Source organism: Lissotriton vulgaris, chromosome 1_1 (genome assembly GCF_964263255.1).
Source record: "Lissotriton vulgaris chromosome 1_1, aLisVul1.2, whole genome shotgun sequence".
Lineage (NCBI taxonomy): Eukaryota > Metazoa > Chordata > Amphibia > Caudata > Salamandridae > Lissotriton > Lissotriton vulgaris.
Window position 1 is genome coordinate 600,738,563 of NC_141685.1, and position 17,953 is coordinate 600,756,515.

General features: G+C 45.1%; 1 protein-coding gene across 1 annotated transcript in view; it reads right to left on the minus strand.

The window, feature by feature from the left end:
* Positions 1–17,953, minus strand: part of COL24A1 (collagen type XXIV alpha 1 chain) — an 897,023-nt gene that overhangs the window by 358,350 nt on the left and 520,720 nt on the right. Inside the window, exons 20-22 of the mRNA XM_086954096.1 lie at positions 15,433–15,486; positions 10,215–10,268; positions 6,393–6,437 (exon numbers count right to left, since the gene is read on the minus strand). Coding sequence (XP_086810222.1) covers positions 6,393–6,437; positions 10,215–10,268; positions 15,433–15,486 — 153 coding nt within the window. The remainder of the gene's footprint in view (positions 1–6,392; positions 6,438–10,214; positions 10,269–15,432; positions 15,487–17,953) is intronic.

Consider the following 17,953-nt stretch of genomic DNA (forward strand, 5'->3'; position numbering starts at 1 on the left):
CGGGCAGGAGAGCCTAGTCCACTAACTGAAGGAATTTATTCATAAGGAATCTTTTGACTTCCAGTTTGAACACCGTTGTTGAGGAGATTCTGCGTACTACCGGAGGTAGCGAGTTCCATATCTTTGGGGCAGCGCCAGAGAAGGCTCTGTGACAAGTTCTCTTTTTGCTAAGAATAAGTGGTTTCAAGAGGAAAGTAGTGTGCTTCTTGAAGCTCTTACACCACAAGATAGTTCATGTTTTTGTGCCAGGTACCTAGGAGCATTGAAGTGGGTAGCTTTGTGCATCATAACAGCAATCTTTAACTGTATTCGTGCTTTGTAGTGGAGCCAATTTAGAGATTTTAAGACTGGCAATGTGTGCTCACTGCATTTGGTGCATGCAACCAGTTTAGCAGCAGCATTCAGTGATGCCCTTAGTGGAGCCAGGGTGTATTTAGAAAGGCCACAGAGGGTAGAGCTGCCATAGTCTAGCCTCAGTAGGACAAGCGCTTGGACCACCTGATTGAAATCATTGAGTGGAAGGAAAGGTTTGATATTTCTGAGAGTCCTCATCAAGTGGTTTGCACCCTTACATATATTGCTGATATGATTTTTCATATTCAGGTACTTGTCCATGGTGGATCCTAGAGATTTGGCTGAATCTACGATGAGAGGAGTGCAGTTGAAAGCAGTGAGGTGACTCAGCCAGAGGTCAATCTTGGGGATGTGGTTCGGAGGGGAGATGAGCAGGAGTTCCGTTTTTGGGGTGTTGAGCAGGATATGGTTCTCAGTTAACCAGTTTTGAGTATACGTTAGGGTAGTGTTGAGTGAGATCATTTTTTCCGGGGATGAGATTTTCAAATAGAGTTGCGTGTCATCGGCATACATGTGGAGAAGAATACCCGTGGAGTTTAGTGAGTATGCTAATGGTTCCAGGAAAGAGTTGAAGAGGATAGGAGATAATGCAGATCCTGGGGGGACCCCCGTGAGAATTGGAGAGGGCAGGGAGAGAGAGTGATTTGCCTTGACTCTTTCAGATCTGTGGTGGAGGAAGGATGAGAACCATTGTAGCACCTGATCACAAAAACCCATCCTGTTTTGCAGAATGGATAGGAGGTTGTCATGATTAACCGTGTCAAAAGCGGAGGAAAGGTCAAGGAGGATCGAGAGGCAGGATTCGTTTTGATCGACCATTTTTAAAATGTCATCCATAACATGAGTGAGGGCCGATTCGGTGCAAGGAGTTTAGCTATGGTGGGGATGTTGGAGATAGGTCAGAAATTATTGAGGTCAGCCTTGTCAGCATTAGTTTTATTTAGTATAGGAGATACTGCTTTTAGGCAGTCGGGGATTGTTCCTTTAGATAGAGAAGCATTTACAATCCTTGTTCAGGTGGGAATAAGTGCATTCTTGATTTCCTTGAATATGGACAGGGGTAACGGGTCACTGAAGTGGTTGGATGGGTTTATATTCAGGAGGATCTTTTTGATGTCTTGTTCACTAAATGGGGTAAATGTGCCCCAACACGTATTGTTCTTGGCGTTCTGGGGGGTAGAGTTGAGCTTAACTAAGAGGACGAGGGGTGGTGCTGGCCTGGAGGCGAGCAGTAAAGTCTTCTTAGAGGCAAGGTCATTGGAGATGAGTTTTGATTTGTCAATGAAGAAATCAGCAAGTTCGTCACAAGAGGGTGGGCTGACTCTGGGTTTTGATTCAGAAAAGGGGGTGGTGATGAACAGAGTGTCTGAATTAAGCAGACCACTCTTACCCAGTCAAAAGATCAGGGCTTGATCCATCACCGTTATTTATCTCACTGCACCATCCCAGCTCAGAACCTGGCTATATGCAAATCAGTCTGTCCCTGGCCCAGTGCATCATGGGAACAGGGCAGACTAAACTACCAAGCCAATTCTTCACCAGAAAGGAGACAAGCTACCGGGGACCGGTTTCTGGCATTTCAGCCGTCTTCGGCCCAGCTTGCTTGAATCCTGATGGTGCAGTGAGAAAGGGACTCATGTCTGAGTATACCCTGCCACACCTATAGTGGCCAAAAACGATTCAGAAAAGGGGGTGGTGATGAACAGAGTGTCTGAATTAAGCAGACCACTCTTACCCAGTCAAAAGATCAGGGCTTGATCCATCACCGTTATTTATCTCACTGCACCATCCCAGCTCAGAACCTGGCTATATGCAAATCAGTCTGTCCCTGGCCCAGTGCATCATGGGAACAGGGCAGACTAAACTACCAAGCCAATTCTTCACCAGAAAGGAGACAAGCTACCGGGGACCGGTTTCTGGCATTTCAGCCGTCTTCGGCCCGGCTTGCTTGAATCCTGATGGTGCAGTGAGAAAGGGACTCATGTCTGAGTATACCCTGCCACACCTATAGTGGCCAAAAACGATTCAGAAAAGGGGGTGGTGATGAACAGAGTGTCTGAATTAAGCAGACCACTCTTACCCAATCAAAAGATCAGGGCTTGATCCATCGCCGTTATTTATCTCACTGCACCATCCCAGCTCAGAACCTGGCTATATGCAAATCAGTCTGTCCCTGGCCCAGTGCATCATGGGAACCGGGCAGACTAAACTACCAAGCCAATTCTTCACCAGAAAGGAGACAAGCTACCGGGGACCGGTTTCTGGCATTTCAGCCGTCTTCGGCCCGGCTTGCTTGAATCCTGATGGTGCAGTGAGAAAGGGACTCATGTCTGAGTATACCCTGCCACACCTATAGTGGCCAAAAACGATTCAGAAAAGGGGGTGGTGATGACCAGAGTGTCTGAATTAAGCAGACCACTCTTACCCAGTCAAAAGATCAGGGCTTGATCCATCACCGTTATTTATCTCACTGCACCATCCCAGCTCAGAACCTGGCTATATGCAAATCAGTCTGTCCCTGGCCCAGTGCATCATGGGAACAGGGCAGACTAAACTACCAAGCCAATTCTTCACCAGAAAGGAGACAAGCTACCGGGGACCGGTTTCTGGCAGTGGTAGAATTGGCTTGGTAGTTTGGTTTGCCCTGTTCCCATCATGCACTGGGACAGGAACAGACTAATTTGCATATAGCCAGGTTCTGAGCTGGGATGGTGCAGTGAGCTAAAAAACGGTGTTGGATCTAGCCCTGATCTCTTGACTGGGTGAGAGTATTCTGCTTAATTCAGAAACTCTGTCCATCACCACCCCTTGTTGTTAAATATTTTGTCCACCATAAGCGTGGAAGGGTATACTCAGATGTGAGTCCCTTGCTCATTGCACCATCAGGATTCAAGCAAGCCGGGCCGACGACGGCTGAAATGCCAGAAACCGGTCCCCGGAAGCTTGTTTCCTTCCCAGTGTAAGAATTGGCTTGGTAGTTTACATGAACATGAGAAAGCACTTGGCATTTAAAGATATACCTATACATGGGTATGCCACACTGTGCGGCGGAGCCTGGGTACTGGGGCTATACCGATGCCGGTGGAGTTTCCAATAGGTATTTGAGGCTATACTGGAGCACATAGAGTCTGCACTGGGCATTTGAGTGTTTAACTGTGCATTGGAAGGATGGTTCTGCTTTTATAGAGTATACGCGCATATGGAGAGAATTAATGGTATATTATCACTGTACATAGCTATGGTGATATTGCCATAGGCATTTGAGGCTGCATATGGAAAAGACATACTGGGCATTTAAGTCTGAGCCTGGATGAAGAAGGAAGCACATAGAATATAAGGTTCAGCCTGCCTATGTGGAGGATACACTGCACATTTGTTTCTGAACATGCACATGGGAAGGCTGGTATGTGTATTTGACCCTTTACTGGCCTAACAGACATAAGAGGCTGTATAAGATCATTTTAATCTAGATAGAAGGTTCTGATATGGGTAGTAATTTGACATTACAACAAGGGGCATCATGGGGCTCCAATGGCCTATAATGTCGCTTATACATTCTCTGGCAGTTAGGTGAAGAAAGAACCAACACTAGTAGTAACACAAAATACCTCCACCTCCTTCCAGAAAGGAAGGAAGTTCATTCATTTTATATAGCACACAATCAACATGTTATGTTTTGTTTCATCATGAATCAAGTCAAATTCTCCAGAAAACGTTTTTAATGTCTTTACTACACCCAACAATTAAGACATTTTTCCTCTAGGAGTCTGTACTAACCCCTAATAGATTGATTGCAGAAAGCTATGGCCAGGGCATATTCTTGAATACAATCAAAACCCAAGTACCAAGAATATACAAATTAGTGCCCGTTGTTCACTGTGCAGAAGAAAGGATTGTAACACAAGTATTCCTAACCTAGCCCTACTGAGAGAGAGGTGCCCTCACAGCATTACGTCTGACTCGTATAAGAAACTGTGCTAATTACCCCAATACCTGGAAGTCTGTGAACAAGACTTGATCAATTTTTTTAATTAAACTGAATAAGCTCATCATTCAAAGATTTACGAACTGCATATGCCAAGATTACTGAATCTATGCCGCAGATCAGAGACAGAATTCAAATGAATGGCAATTTTGGGGAGTTATGGTATCTTTTGGCCTTAAACAGAACCAGGATGATTTACTACAAACTTGGTAAATATCTAGGGTGCACACCGTAGGGTGATTCAGTGCTTAATTTGAGCCAGTAATTTCCGGGGGCCCAGCACCGGCACTTAATCATCAACGCCGGTGCTTGAGCGCCAGCTTTGGATACTTTAATTTATGGTAAACACAGGGAGAATAGGTGATACGCCCAGAATCACAGGATGTTGAGCCGACGCTGAGGATGGAACCTGAATCCCCAGCTCCAAAGTCAGCAGCTCTGGCCATTAAACCACATCCTCTCCCCACTTGTAGGGTTTGTTTGTTCTGTTTTATTCAGTGGTAACAAGAGAAATGGGCTGGTTAAACCTGCCAACTAACAAGAGCCCTGGCACTTACTTTTTTTTTACAATTAATCACAGGGGTGGTTCTTGAGCATACACATCAATCCCAATGTCCTTCTCTCTTATAAACATCTTTATGGTACTATGGTTGCAAAAATGCATTAGTTTTAGACTATCATTACAGCAAGTTAGCTTTATCTTCTACTAACCAGATGTCCCTTCCCTTTTGTCCACAACAGTGAAAGATTTCTACCATTCCTTATCAGGCCTACAGTCTGTCCTTTTAATGTGTACGTGCATTACGGTATGAAAAGGGCTCTTTTGGGAGTCTTTCAGCTTGATAAGTCTTCCTTGTTTGGTTCCCACACCTCCCTTTCTGAGCTTCTTTATTTACTGGAATTTGTCAACATCTACCATTTAGACATACACTGCAAACTCCTCACTTTATAAAGGTAATATGTTCTTGTTTGATGGGGGCCTCTCTATTACGTGTGCAAAAGATTCAGAAATTTTAGAACACAAGCTTACGTGAATTTAAATTGTAAAATTCTTAGGGCCTGATTACGAGTTTCACACAGTTGGTCCGTCTCTCCGCCAGCACAGCTACGTCAAACCCACGCAAGGACCGTCTGCCATATTACAAGTTGAAAGAGTTCAACTCGTAATACGGTGGGCGGTCCTTTGCGCTTCCCTTGTCTAGAAAACAGGCACTGCAATGGGAACAGAAAAAAAGTTCCAGCACAGCATGGATGTGGGCGTCCATGCAGTGCTGGAGGTTTGTGGTGGGGATACAGACAGGGGGCACATATTGTGCCCCCTTAACTCTTTCACTGCGGCGGCTATTCCGCCGCAGCGCTAACGGTCGCGGGGGGGGGGGGCGCGCTGGTGAGCTGCGCGGTTGACAGAACCGTTCCGTCATGGCTCGCGGGTGAGCTGTGCTCATGACGGAACTGTTCCGTCACGGCCCCGCCCGCTCAATTAAACGCGCCGCGCCGGGCCGTGACGGAACCGTTCCGTCATGAGCACAGCTCACCCGCGAGCCGTGATAGATCGGTTCCGTCAATAGCCTCGAAGAGGTTAAATGTATTCCCCCCCTGTGGCGGAGGGCACATGAACATCAAAATAGGCAAAAAGGTGGACCGCCACCGCGGTTCTGGCGGTCGTAAGATAGTCAGACTCGTAATCAGGTCCTAAGTTATTGATATTACAAAAACCATGAGCAATTTTGATAAACCAACAAACTTTCTGTGTGAATAAATGAACAGTTTTAGAAAGTATTATTCCCTTCACTTATCAATGTAATCAAAAATAGGAGCGGTAGTAATATAAACATAAAACATATATTTGTATGCATATCTTAAGTTAATTTATGTCTGATACTGTTTAAAGTTCGAAACTGGAGGAGTGTGTGGTTATTCTATAAAATGGTGAAGCTTGCTTTTTAAAATCATACAAACATACTCACTGACAAAAAAAACACAAGACATAAAAGTGCGCATTTTAAAAGAGAATATGAATGAACTGTGTGAAAGTGAAATGATGGATACATACCCTGGGTCCGATGCCTCCCGGCGGGCCTAAGGGTCCTTCTTCTCCCTGAAACAACAATCAGACCTTACAATATTTTTTAAATAATGTTCTCGGCATGAAAAATGTGACAGACATTTCACTTGTGTTTAAATGTTAATCCTGTTCAGAAACCAGGATGATTTATTTGGTGCAAGTGTGTTCTTAGCGTCTTCCTCAAGGTGTCACTGTGACAGATGAGATAAACATTTTCCGCTTAGCTCTAATTCAGAAAGTTCACCGTCCCTTTTTACCCACCACGCATAATCCTCCCAAAATCCATGTCCTATGAGCTCATCTGCTACAGTACATCCCGTGAACCCTTCTGAACAGAAGCTTTTAAAAGAAAGCACTTAAATGACAAGCCATCATGTCTCGAAGAAGAAAGATTAATGACTTACATTAGAAACGAACATTCAAAAGTCAACTAGTTACAAAACTGAGAAAAAGAACATGCTACAGAAAAAAATAATATTTTACATTTAACTGCGTTCTGTCTTGTTTTTTGGTATATAATCTGTTAGCTTCTTCAGTTTTTTCAAATTCAGCAAATAGGTTAATAAAGCCCTTATTTTCAGAGCCGCAGTGAAATTGAGCACACGATGTCCAGGGGTAATATTATTTCTGCTGGGCAAATTTTTGTTTGGTCCTGATTAAGAGTTTTGCCCTGTGCAATGTCTAACAACATGTCAGAATGACCATTACCACACTGCATGCCCATTAAAACTGTTTTCTTTCTGCAAACAGTTTCTTCTAGGTTAGGCAAGTTAGGAAAGTACAAGCACAATCCACCCCCCACGACTTTGGTCAATTTATGAGAGACTCTTCATTATAAAAGCAGGCACAGTGATCAAGTGGGTTCTGATGCACCTTGAAACCCCTTATTTTTTATGCTTTTGAACAACCTGGTTTTTGGACCTCTGCTGTGAGTCTCTTTAACTGTGTCCCACTCACTGTCAGCTCTGGTAAAATGGACTTGAGTGCTAACCGACAGTGTCCATCTTTTCAAAAAAGTCTGCTTCTGCACTAAGGTAAGAGGTCTTCACTGGTTACATTAGAACACATGCGCATGCTGAGCGAGCAGGATTACTGTAGAACTCAGCCTACTTTTTGCACACATGCAGCCTGTCGTAGATTGGGCCTTTAACAAACGAACTATGGCCTATGCAAGCCATACATTTTTAATTCGGCACCCAAAAGAAATATCACCAATTTCTTTGACTACAGTGTGAGTTACTCTGAGTCCAGCATGACAACATAACCACAGTTCGCACTTTGTGATTTTAAGCACTATGTTTACATAACAATTGCATATCTCTCTCTGGTTAAGTTAAACTTGATTTTTGTCGTTTTGGTGTCAAATAATGTAATTAATTTTACTCTATTTTTCTAAATTGGCGTGGGTTTTTCTTTTGTTGTGTTTTCACTTTCTGACTGTTTGTGTGCTGCATAAGTACTTTAAACACTGCCTCTAAATTGAGCCTATCTGCTTTTGTGCCAAGCTAACATAGGGCTAAGCAGTGGTTAATTTGGGATTTTCCCCCAAACAGTAGGCCCATTCAACCCAAATTTTCCCCCAAACAGTAGGCCCATTCACCCCCAGACAGTAGGCCCAATGGGAGAGGATTAGCCTCCCTATGCGAGAAGAACAGAGGAAGGAAGAAATCTGCATTGGTTAATTAACCCACAATTATTGACAAACCTAGGCATGCCCTTTCTCTGAGAAACAAATGGACCCTGGCACCACTCACAGGAGACACTCCATTCTGGTGTTCAACAGGGAAGAGACTAGCTTTCTGTGTCATTTAGGGGTGGAGCTAAAAGCTCTGGAGCAGCTGTGATTAAAATGAGCATACTGAAGGAATACTCTGTATTGGTATTGACTTGGAATCTGCGTCTCCAGGATAAGTACCTGGTCTACTCTCTTCCTCTGGGGCACAGCGGAGGTGGACCTGCTAGGGACCTTGAAAGAGAGGGTCCAGTGTTTCTCTCAAACTTCTGTGTATTGGACTTGTAGAAGGAAAGCACCCAGGAAAGGGGAGGCTAACTCCTTTTGGGCACATAGGCACCCTGCAGGTGGCCAGGAGGCCACTGGGCTTGGAGAATGTAGGAAGGTGCACCCCGCTTTGAGGGCCCTGGGGTGCTGCTATGGAACCACCCGAGACAACAAGATCAGCAGGAGATCAAGCAGAAGAGCAGGTTCTGGGTCCTGTGCACTCACTGCGGCTGGAGTGCGGCAACAGGGAGCTGGAGCTGCAGGAGAAGAACCAAAGTTCCTGAGGGGCTAAAGAGGCAGGAAAAGAAGGTCTCAGCTCTTTTTTACCAGAGCGACAGCTGTCAAAAATGAACTGTTAGAAAATCGCAAAAATATAGAGGACTGGATCCAAACTCCTAGTACCTGGAATGTTTCAAAGGGAGTAAAATGCCACTGCCACTCATTGAGAATTGCCAGGCGGGTTTCAAGATAACACCATTTGTTTGGACCCTATGAGGCTGACCTGATCGGTGGGTCCCCAGTGCTGCTGGGTGAAGACGAAGGCATTGCTTGAGCTGTTTCATTATAAAGTCCAAAAAGGAGGACCGGGGCTCCATGTGCGCAGCTGAGCATCCTTGAATTGTTGCATGCAGTAGGGTCTCCACTCGGTTGTGTATCTGGCTTACAGTGCCCTAGGAGGGCGATGCCATGAGAGAGCCTTGCTGGGGGTTTGGAGAGCTGCCCAAGAGCAGCGGTGTCCTCCCATTAGAACAAGGAGCCCTACAGTTGACTTACTGATGGCACCGTAAGTCTCCCAGGTAAAAGTAAGAGTGAATTAATGTCCACTTGCCATATTTACCTATGTTTGTTAATGTGTTGTAGTATTTATTAGTGTGCATGATAAAGTACTGTAGTTTTTCTTTTCAAAGAAAAAACACAGAGTGAACAGAAATGTATTAACCCTTTCGCTGCGGTGGCTATTCCGCCGCAGCGCTAAAGGGGCGCGGCGGCCGCATGCTGGTGACAGAACCGCTCCGTCACCAGCCGCGGTTGAGCTGTGCTGGTGACGGAGCGGTTCCGTCATGACCCGCCCCGCTCATTAGAACTGCCGCGCAGGCGCAAAATCAGCGCCGCGCAGGCGCGGCGGCCGGGCCATGACGGAACCGCTCCGTCATCAGCACAGCCCAACCGTAGCTGATGACGGAGCGGTTCCGTCATCAGCAGGGGAGGGGTTAAGTGATGTTTGTTGTGTTGCTGGGTCTCTAGCACACAGCACATTAACATAGAAGGTTAAGTTGCAGTGATAATAGCATCATAGTTGTGCAATGAAATACCATGGTGGAGTAACTAGGATTTGCTGATAAAAATCCAAAAATATATAAAGTAGTCATCACCTAGATACTGTATCTATTTTCATCAAAGCTATCTGATAGTAATGGCAAATGGCCTATCTGACCTGCATGCCCACTATCAGATCTTAGATCTTTGTAAACACCCATGGTTCACTCACAAAAAATACATCCACTTGCTTATTACTAGTAAGAGGACAGTAATTGATTATCAGATGCACAAACGAAATGGGTAGCTTTCTATGCTTTGCAGGTTCAAAGGAATGAAAATGGACAATAAAATAAACAGACGCCATTTTGTGCTTTAAAAACGTTATCACTGCTCTGCTTAACATATCCACTACACAACAGCTAAATGGTTAAAACAATTAATCCAGCTACTGGCTGTGGAATGCAATAACTCCTGTGCTTGCAGCTGTTGCATCATATACGTTATGAAAAGATCCAATTTACAATAAAATGCCGTGCCATGCTTTCACTTACCTCTGTTCCTTTAGGCCCTTGCGGTCCCGGGGGTCCTCGATCACCTTGAAGCCCCTGAAGAACAAGCCACAGTCATGAGCGCTCTGATCACCGAGCCTGTTTGTTTACAAGGCACAGCCCTAACTAGTCGAGGCCAGAACTTTAGAAGCTCGGATTCTCTACCGTCACTAAGGAGCAATACGAAACTATCGGAATCATGGATGAACAGTGTTTATGTAAGTACAGGAGCACACTTACCGCCCAAGCTTCAAAGCACCCAAAAACAAAACAAACCTACATTTAAGCTTCGGACAATACCCTGGAGCTTACATTTAAGTTTGCAGCTGTTAAACCACAATTCTTTTGAAGATAAGACACGCGAATGCAAGATGAACATTGCTTCCTAGATCTTAATGGACCACACACAGTTGTGCTGTACTGAATGAATAACGACCACACCCACACTCTCATTGGTGCACACGGCCTGTCAGTCAATCTTCCATCAGGCTGCACAAAGGAAGCATTTGCTAAAACCAAGTGCTAGTTGCAACATTTTGAGATGACTATAAACATTTCCGAACTCGGATAGTGACATGGAAGGGGAAATAAAAGTAATGACAGAGAGGTCATAGGCCTGCGAACACGTACACTAATTTCTTATTTGACAGCGTTTAAATTGTGTGTTTACTGTATAAGAAACTGTCTAGTGGAGCAGACTTGAGTAATGTATTCTTCAACTTCGTCTCTGAGAGAGGTTAACTACGTGCCACAAACGGTAAAAGGCTTGGACTGGAGATGAAAGGCGCGTCCTCTTTGGAAATCTTTATCTGGCATTAGATGTGTGGTCATGACTGCAAACAGCATACTTGGTATCTACTGTGCCATTTTTAGGGGACCATAAAAAAGGTATTGATGTCAACAATGTATTCTTGAACTACCAGACGCAGCTGTGATGGGCCACCATCCTAGTTTTATTTAGTGCTTGTGGTTTTATTTATGAACAAGCTTTTATCTTCTGGCATTAGGGCTAGTAAAAATAGTCCTGATGGCAGGTCAGCTCTCTTAAAAGTAGAGATAACATGCCCATCTGATGAGGTACTGCAGCGTTAAGCTGATACCCGCCAGTGATGATGCCGAATAGCTCTCATATTAGCAAACCTGAGGTCAGATGTGAGCCACAGTGACCTGTAGTAAGGCAAACTAAACATTCTTCTGTGTTGATGACATTTTAGATCAAGTGAGACTAAATTGTTCTTCAATTGTTCAGCTTATCAACATTATTGTCCCTGTAGACAAAAATAGACGGTGTGAGCAAAGCATCAGGCAAGGGCCATGGCCTTGGAACTTCCCTGAAAAATAAGGTTCTAGAGACGAGTAGAATCACTCAGTGAAAAATGTCTTCTTTCTTACATGCAAAAAAATCAGATTGGATCCACTGAAAGGAACCAAGGAAATTCTGACTATTTCTGTAAAACAGGGAGTTTCTGGAGGCAATATAAAGCAAATGCGTATTAGGTGAAAATGAAAATCTAGGATATTTGGCATGGCAAGAGGAAGGTGCCATGTGTTGCTTTATTTATACTGAGTACCATTTGCAGTTCTTTTCAAAAGATTGGGGAGTGAAAAGTAACTGGTGAATGGGGCAATGCTATATTTGATAGGAAGTCTGCAATTCTGAGGGGCTCAGGGAAAATTCAGGAATTGTTATGAAAGAATCATGCCATATACAGAGAAGATAAGAAGCTCTAAACCTCGGTCGAGACCCACAAGTGATTGAATACGAACCACTCAGCAACAAACCTTCAATCATCATTCATCTTCTTAATCAACAAAATCAAAACAACTGGAACAACTTTTAACAGAATGATAAATCAACCAACAGACTCACAAAAGTGATAAACCTAAGTAAAACAATTCTCAACCAGCATTGCTTTCTTTCTTTTACTGTTCCGTATAACCACCACTGTTGATATCCTCAAAAGTCTACATGACAGTTTCTCGATTAGTGACTTCTTACCAACCAACATCCTTTGAAAAGCAGAAGAGCATCTTGACCCCATCCAACAGCTCACCTTAAATCATCAGAAGAATTAATAGTTCTTTCGACCATCACACAAACCAATATCAAAACCCAACCTTAAACATCCAGCAAATATACATTGCTGATTACCTCACCATATACAGAACCCTTTAGAAAAAAATTGTTTCTTACTTCCAAGTTCATATTGACAACTGGCCTGTAACACTCTGGCTTCCACCAAGTGCATAACATTGAAACAATGATCCTTAAAATACAGGATCCCACCATACCACTAGCAAAAAATGGTAAAACAGCAGTCTGCTTCGCTCAGCAGCCTCTGATTTTACTGACTGTCTGTCAGTAGTAGTGAACATCTTGGCACCTTCTACCCCCTAGTTCTCCTTCTTTCTTTGAGATCTCACCAACAAAAATGGAGCATATTCTGTCAAACTTTCATCAGCTTCTGTGCGGGGTCCTGCAAAGTTAACCCCAGTCAACTATGTTACTCAGCATTGACACCCACTTCTGATGATCACAGGTTACCATCTTCTACACCACAACTCACATGCTAATGACATTAAAATCTACCATTCACCAACAACATTCAAAACTAATACCAGACCATAGAAACGTGCACACCTACAATTAAATACTCTAAATTTAGGAGATTCCTGCAACCTACTGGCACTAGAACACAACTGTTCTTCTTACATGCCAAATGCTCCACCAACCTTTCATGAATCCAATTGTCCCCACTCTTGCTAGGCCTGTCAAGGTCTTACATCACCAAGGTTAGGAGTGACTGCCAACACTAAAACGGGCATCACTTCTCATAACGAATATGTTATCGCCACATCTCACCACTACCTCATGCTTTAACATATTTTTAATTCATACACCCGATAGCCTGTCCAGTAATGCTCTCCATCGGTATTAACCCGCAACCCGAAAATGCTCATTCATTCTTCCACTATCGTAAAAATAAATCAAATCTCCTATCTTGAAATGATCCGAAAAAAATGGTAACTTAAGCACTCCATTGAAATCATCTTCACAATCCAAAACCAATGTACTGGTCACAATTAATTTCCAAATCACCTTCAATACCGTACACCGTATCATGTACACTGATCCGAGGGTTCCGATACAGTTCAATGTAAAATGTAGCCCTACGCTCCCAAATACTTTGGGAGCCCATCTTACAAAAAGCTTCTCTGAATCCTCTGAACACTGAATGTAACACCAAAATGAGGAATGCACATACAATTTGAAGTCACAACCAAAAATGTGTAGGTGACTGTGTAGTGCAATCAAGGGTAGTGAGACTTCTCATAGTAGAGCCCTTGTATACGACAATTACCAGACTAATGCTTATTGAAATCCCTTGTGGATATCACATACAAGTAAACTGCTTAGAAAAACAGTGTATCCTTAAAATACTGGACATATAGTCTGCAATATCGACTGGCAGGAAATGGTTTCCTGTATGGGACTGTCAAATAACATAAAATACTTGATCTTCATTCAACCCACTGCATGGAATGAAGATTTTGACCACCCTGCACTTTGAAGCTAACCATGCACTTTCTACATAGACTACAGATGTGTGAACAAATATCACATCAAAGTGCAGACACCTTTTGTGCTTAGGAACACAACACAATTACTGCATTAATTTGGTGTCTAAATAGTGGAGCGATAAATGCACAATCTACTTTGTCATGTGAATGAATAAGTGTGTCTGACAGCTCCCGTCATTCTCTCCGTATAACAAATAGGGGCAATGTTACAAATGTGGCACATTTTCCTTGTTCGCACTGGGCACACCTTTTAAAAGGTGCTCCTGACGCAAAGAAGGAAAATGTGTGTATTAGGATGAATGCACTGCCTTCAGGGTAGCCGCAAACTCGCGATGCCCCATGGCAGTGCATACCTGTGAATAATGGCGGCTGCTTTGAAGCCCCTCTGTGTTTCACAGTGCAGGCTGCAACCTGTCTGCACTTTTATTGGGCTTAGAGATCCCCTTACAGGTGGGTGCAGTGACTGTCTGCACTCGCCAGCAAGGGGATGTCTGGGGGGTTTCATGGGACCCCATTGCCCATTCTAAAGCGATGCCATTGGGGTGCCTTCTGACTGCTTCTTTGTTCCCACGCTCGCGTCTATAATTCGGCGTGGGCAAAGAGGCAAAGGGATTTTCTCCTTTGCATGGGCCACACCCCTATGCAAATGAGGGGACATCCTCTGGTGATAGCGCTGGCACTATATGTGCGCCACCAGCAATATTAGGATTGCAGAAGAGGCTGCACAAGCATTTAAGGCCCTTTCTGTAATACCAAAAATCCCAGGGGCACAGAGAGTGGGCGCAAACGCCTGTTGCGCTCTGGTGCACTTGTGTAATACGGCCCCAAAGAATATTCATATTTTTTATTTATTCACTTTTAAGGTCGTTACATTTCTTCACCATTTATTACTAAAATGTTTTGTTTTGTTTTCATGATTTATTGAGGATGAGATTGAAATATTCCTCCCTTGCATTAAGCTTAACTTATTTCTTTCCATCGTACTCCAGTTCCATCCTTCTGAAAAGCATGCAATGATTTTCTGAACATAAAAAAACATCTTCTGGACTGTTATTAAACCCAGAGATAATGTATTAAGTGCATCGAAAGAAGTCGCTTGTGGGGCTTTGTTAGGTTCTACACTGTACCATCTTTGCAAATCGTTTTCCGTTGCTCATATAAAGCCAGCAAATCCAGAAGTAGTTAGAGGTTTTTCCTTTTTTGCAATTTTACATAGTACAAACTCAACCCGGTGGTATTGAAGCCAGTGGCGTAACTAGACCTTTTGCCGCCCGCGGCGGTTCCTGCATTTGCATGTAAGAGCAGGGGGCTGCTGACGATTCTTGCCTTTGTCAGCACACAGTGGCCACAGGTAAGAGCGGCTGGGGATGCCGCTGCAAACCGAGGCCCTCTACCCCCCCTTGCAACACCACCGAATGGAGCACTTTACATGAGCACCAGTTACATTACACAAGGTCAAGAAATATTACAAGAGAAGTGTGACTAATTATACGAACCTGAGCTATAATAGGTACCAATCAGAAACGTGGATAGCTTGTTAAGGTATACTGCAGACAGTTGTATTATTTAAAACTTAACTTTACTAGGATTACAACTATTAAAAAACAATTTGATAATTACCCAAAATAATATTTTTTACCTTTGGTCCTTCAGGTCCATTTAAGCCTGGCGCACCAATGTCTCCTGGAAACCCCTAAAAGAGTAACAAACAGGCATTATAGTTACAAAAAACCAAGAGCAATAACATTCGTGCAATTGTCGATTCTTTTTAAATGCAAATTCTAATAATTACCCAGGATGATCAATTATGAACTACGAAACAAAGATGGAAATATTCTTTTTCTGTAACTTAGTGCGTTCACAGTTTTAAATTCACCAAGTGCATCTAGCAACATAGTTAACGATTGAAATGGTAATAAATTGGGCAGTATGTTGCACATGGTATGGAAAATAATATTCACACAAGTCTAGGTACCAAATTACCAAAAATATCCATTTATAGTGGTACTCTATTTGATTGCATTTCAGCAATAAGTCAATCAGATGAATCTGGGTCTATAGTTGCATATGAATGCAGCAGCCGCTTGAAAGCATCATTACACACATTACAGCCTATATGCAAGCAACATCCTGTGCCATCTGTGCACAAAATGGATTCTTCAACAACCTCTAAAGTTTCCTGCACAGTGTGTGATCCATAATATGGTGCTAAATAGTTCAGAGAGAAGAAGGATCAGAAAAGGGTATAGCATAATTAAACTACTCATGATTGTTCGAGCCGAAGAACGTTTCAGTCATGGCAATAATAGCTGCTACAATTCACAACACATTTTAGAGGCCACATGGCCTTACCAAGAATCAGAAATCCACAAGGCGTCAACACTCTTTTGTTTTGGTCATGCCCTATTAATAAAAGTTCTAATCAACTCTATCATTGTCTTAAATTACGGGGGCGTGGCCAAGAGGCAGATGGGAACGGATGCTTGAGCAAGGAGCTCCATGCCGACCCTGACTCTTATCCTGTAGAGGGGCTGTGAAAGTAGCCCCCCCAACGCCCTCCGGCGAGGTGGAGAAGGTGCCTGGAAGTACTGGCACTGCGAGTCCGGCAAATACAGGACGCCGCGCTGAGGGGATAGGTGGAGGACCGCCCGAGCCACAGGACGGACCCAAGATGGTGGCATGAGAGCTCTGAGTCTCAGCTGGCTGTGAGAGCTGCGCAGCTCATGTGGCTTTGTCAGGAGCCTGACGCTGCAGGACCGGCTTGTTGCCATTGCATAGCCGAAAGGATGAAGAACAGCCGCCTGAAACTGAACTCGGACAAGACGGAAGTCCTCATCCTGGGATCCTCACCCTCCGCCTGGGACGACTCCTGGTGGCCCCCCGCCCTAGGCAGCGCACCCAAACCAACAGACCACGCACGCAACCTGGGCTTCATCCTGGCCTCCTCCCTCTCCATGACCAGACAAGTCAACGCCGTCTCCTCGTCGTGCTTCAACATCCTGCGCATGCTACGTAAGATCTTCTGGTGGATCCCCACCGAGACCAGGAAGACGGTCACCCAGGCCCTCGTCACCAGCCGTCTGGACTACGGCAACTCCCTCTATGCCGGAACCACCGCCAAACTCCAGAAGAGACTCCAGCGGATCCAGAACGCCTCAGCACGACTCATCCTGGACATCCCCCGTCGCAGCCACATCTCCGGACACCTGAGAGACCTGCACTGGCTCCCGGTCAACAAGAGAATCACCTTCCGACTCCTCACCCACGCACACAAAGCCCTACACAACCAAGGCCCAGGATACCTCAACAGCCGCCTCAACTTCTACGCTCCCAAACGCCAGCTTCGATCGACCGGCCACGCCCTCGCCGCCGTCCCCCGCATCCGAAGAGCCACCACAGGGGGACGGTCCTTCTCCTACCTCGCCGCCAAGACATGGAACTCCCTACCGACCCACCTCCGCCTGACCCAGGACCACCTCGCCTTCAGGAAGCAACTCAAGACCTGGCTGTTCGAGCAGTAGCGGACCCCCCTCCCCCAGCGCCTTGAGACCCTCTGGGTGAGTAGTGCGCTATATAAATGCTTCAATTGATTGATTGATTGATTGAGGACCGTGTCTGGTGGCAGGAGAGGAAGGACAGCGAGGTGCGGAGGACTCGGGTCCCGACGGCTCTGGTGGCCGTAAACACCTAAAATGGCAGCCGCTCGGACTCGACCAGAGCTTACGGTGGCAAGGACCCGAGGTTGACAGCGAGGCTGATGATCTGTGTGCCGCGGCGGTAGCCAGGTAGCTAGTGGGAAGCCTGCGGGGGAGGAGCAGCTGGAGAGCGAGCGGAGCCCGGCGGCGGGCGGCCCCCCTTTTCCCTCTCTTCTTTGGATTGGGAGCTCACTGGAAGCACTGAGAGAGCCCAGGAGGCACTGTGGGTATGACTGGGTGCTGCTGCTGCACATAGGAGTGAGAGGATCGGCGCGGGCTAAGTCGCAGATCCCCACGGAATTCTACCTGTACTGAAGCGGCCCCAGGAGGGGAGGGTAGTACCGGACATTAGGGGGACTGCTTACAACCGGACCCTGGGGCCTGCAGTGGTGCTGGGTGGCTGCGGGCACTGTGGGGATCCCCCGCTCGTGCGGACTCGGAGCGGCCAGGAGGAGGTAGAACATA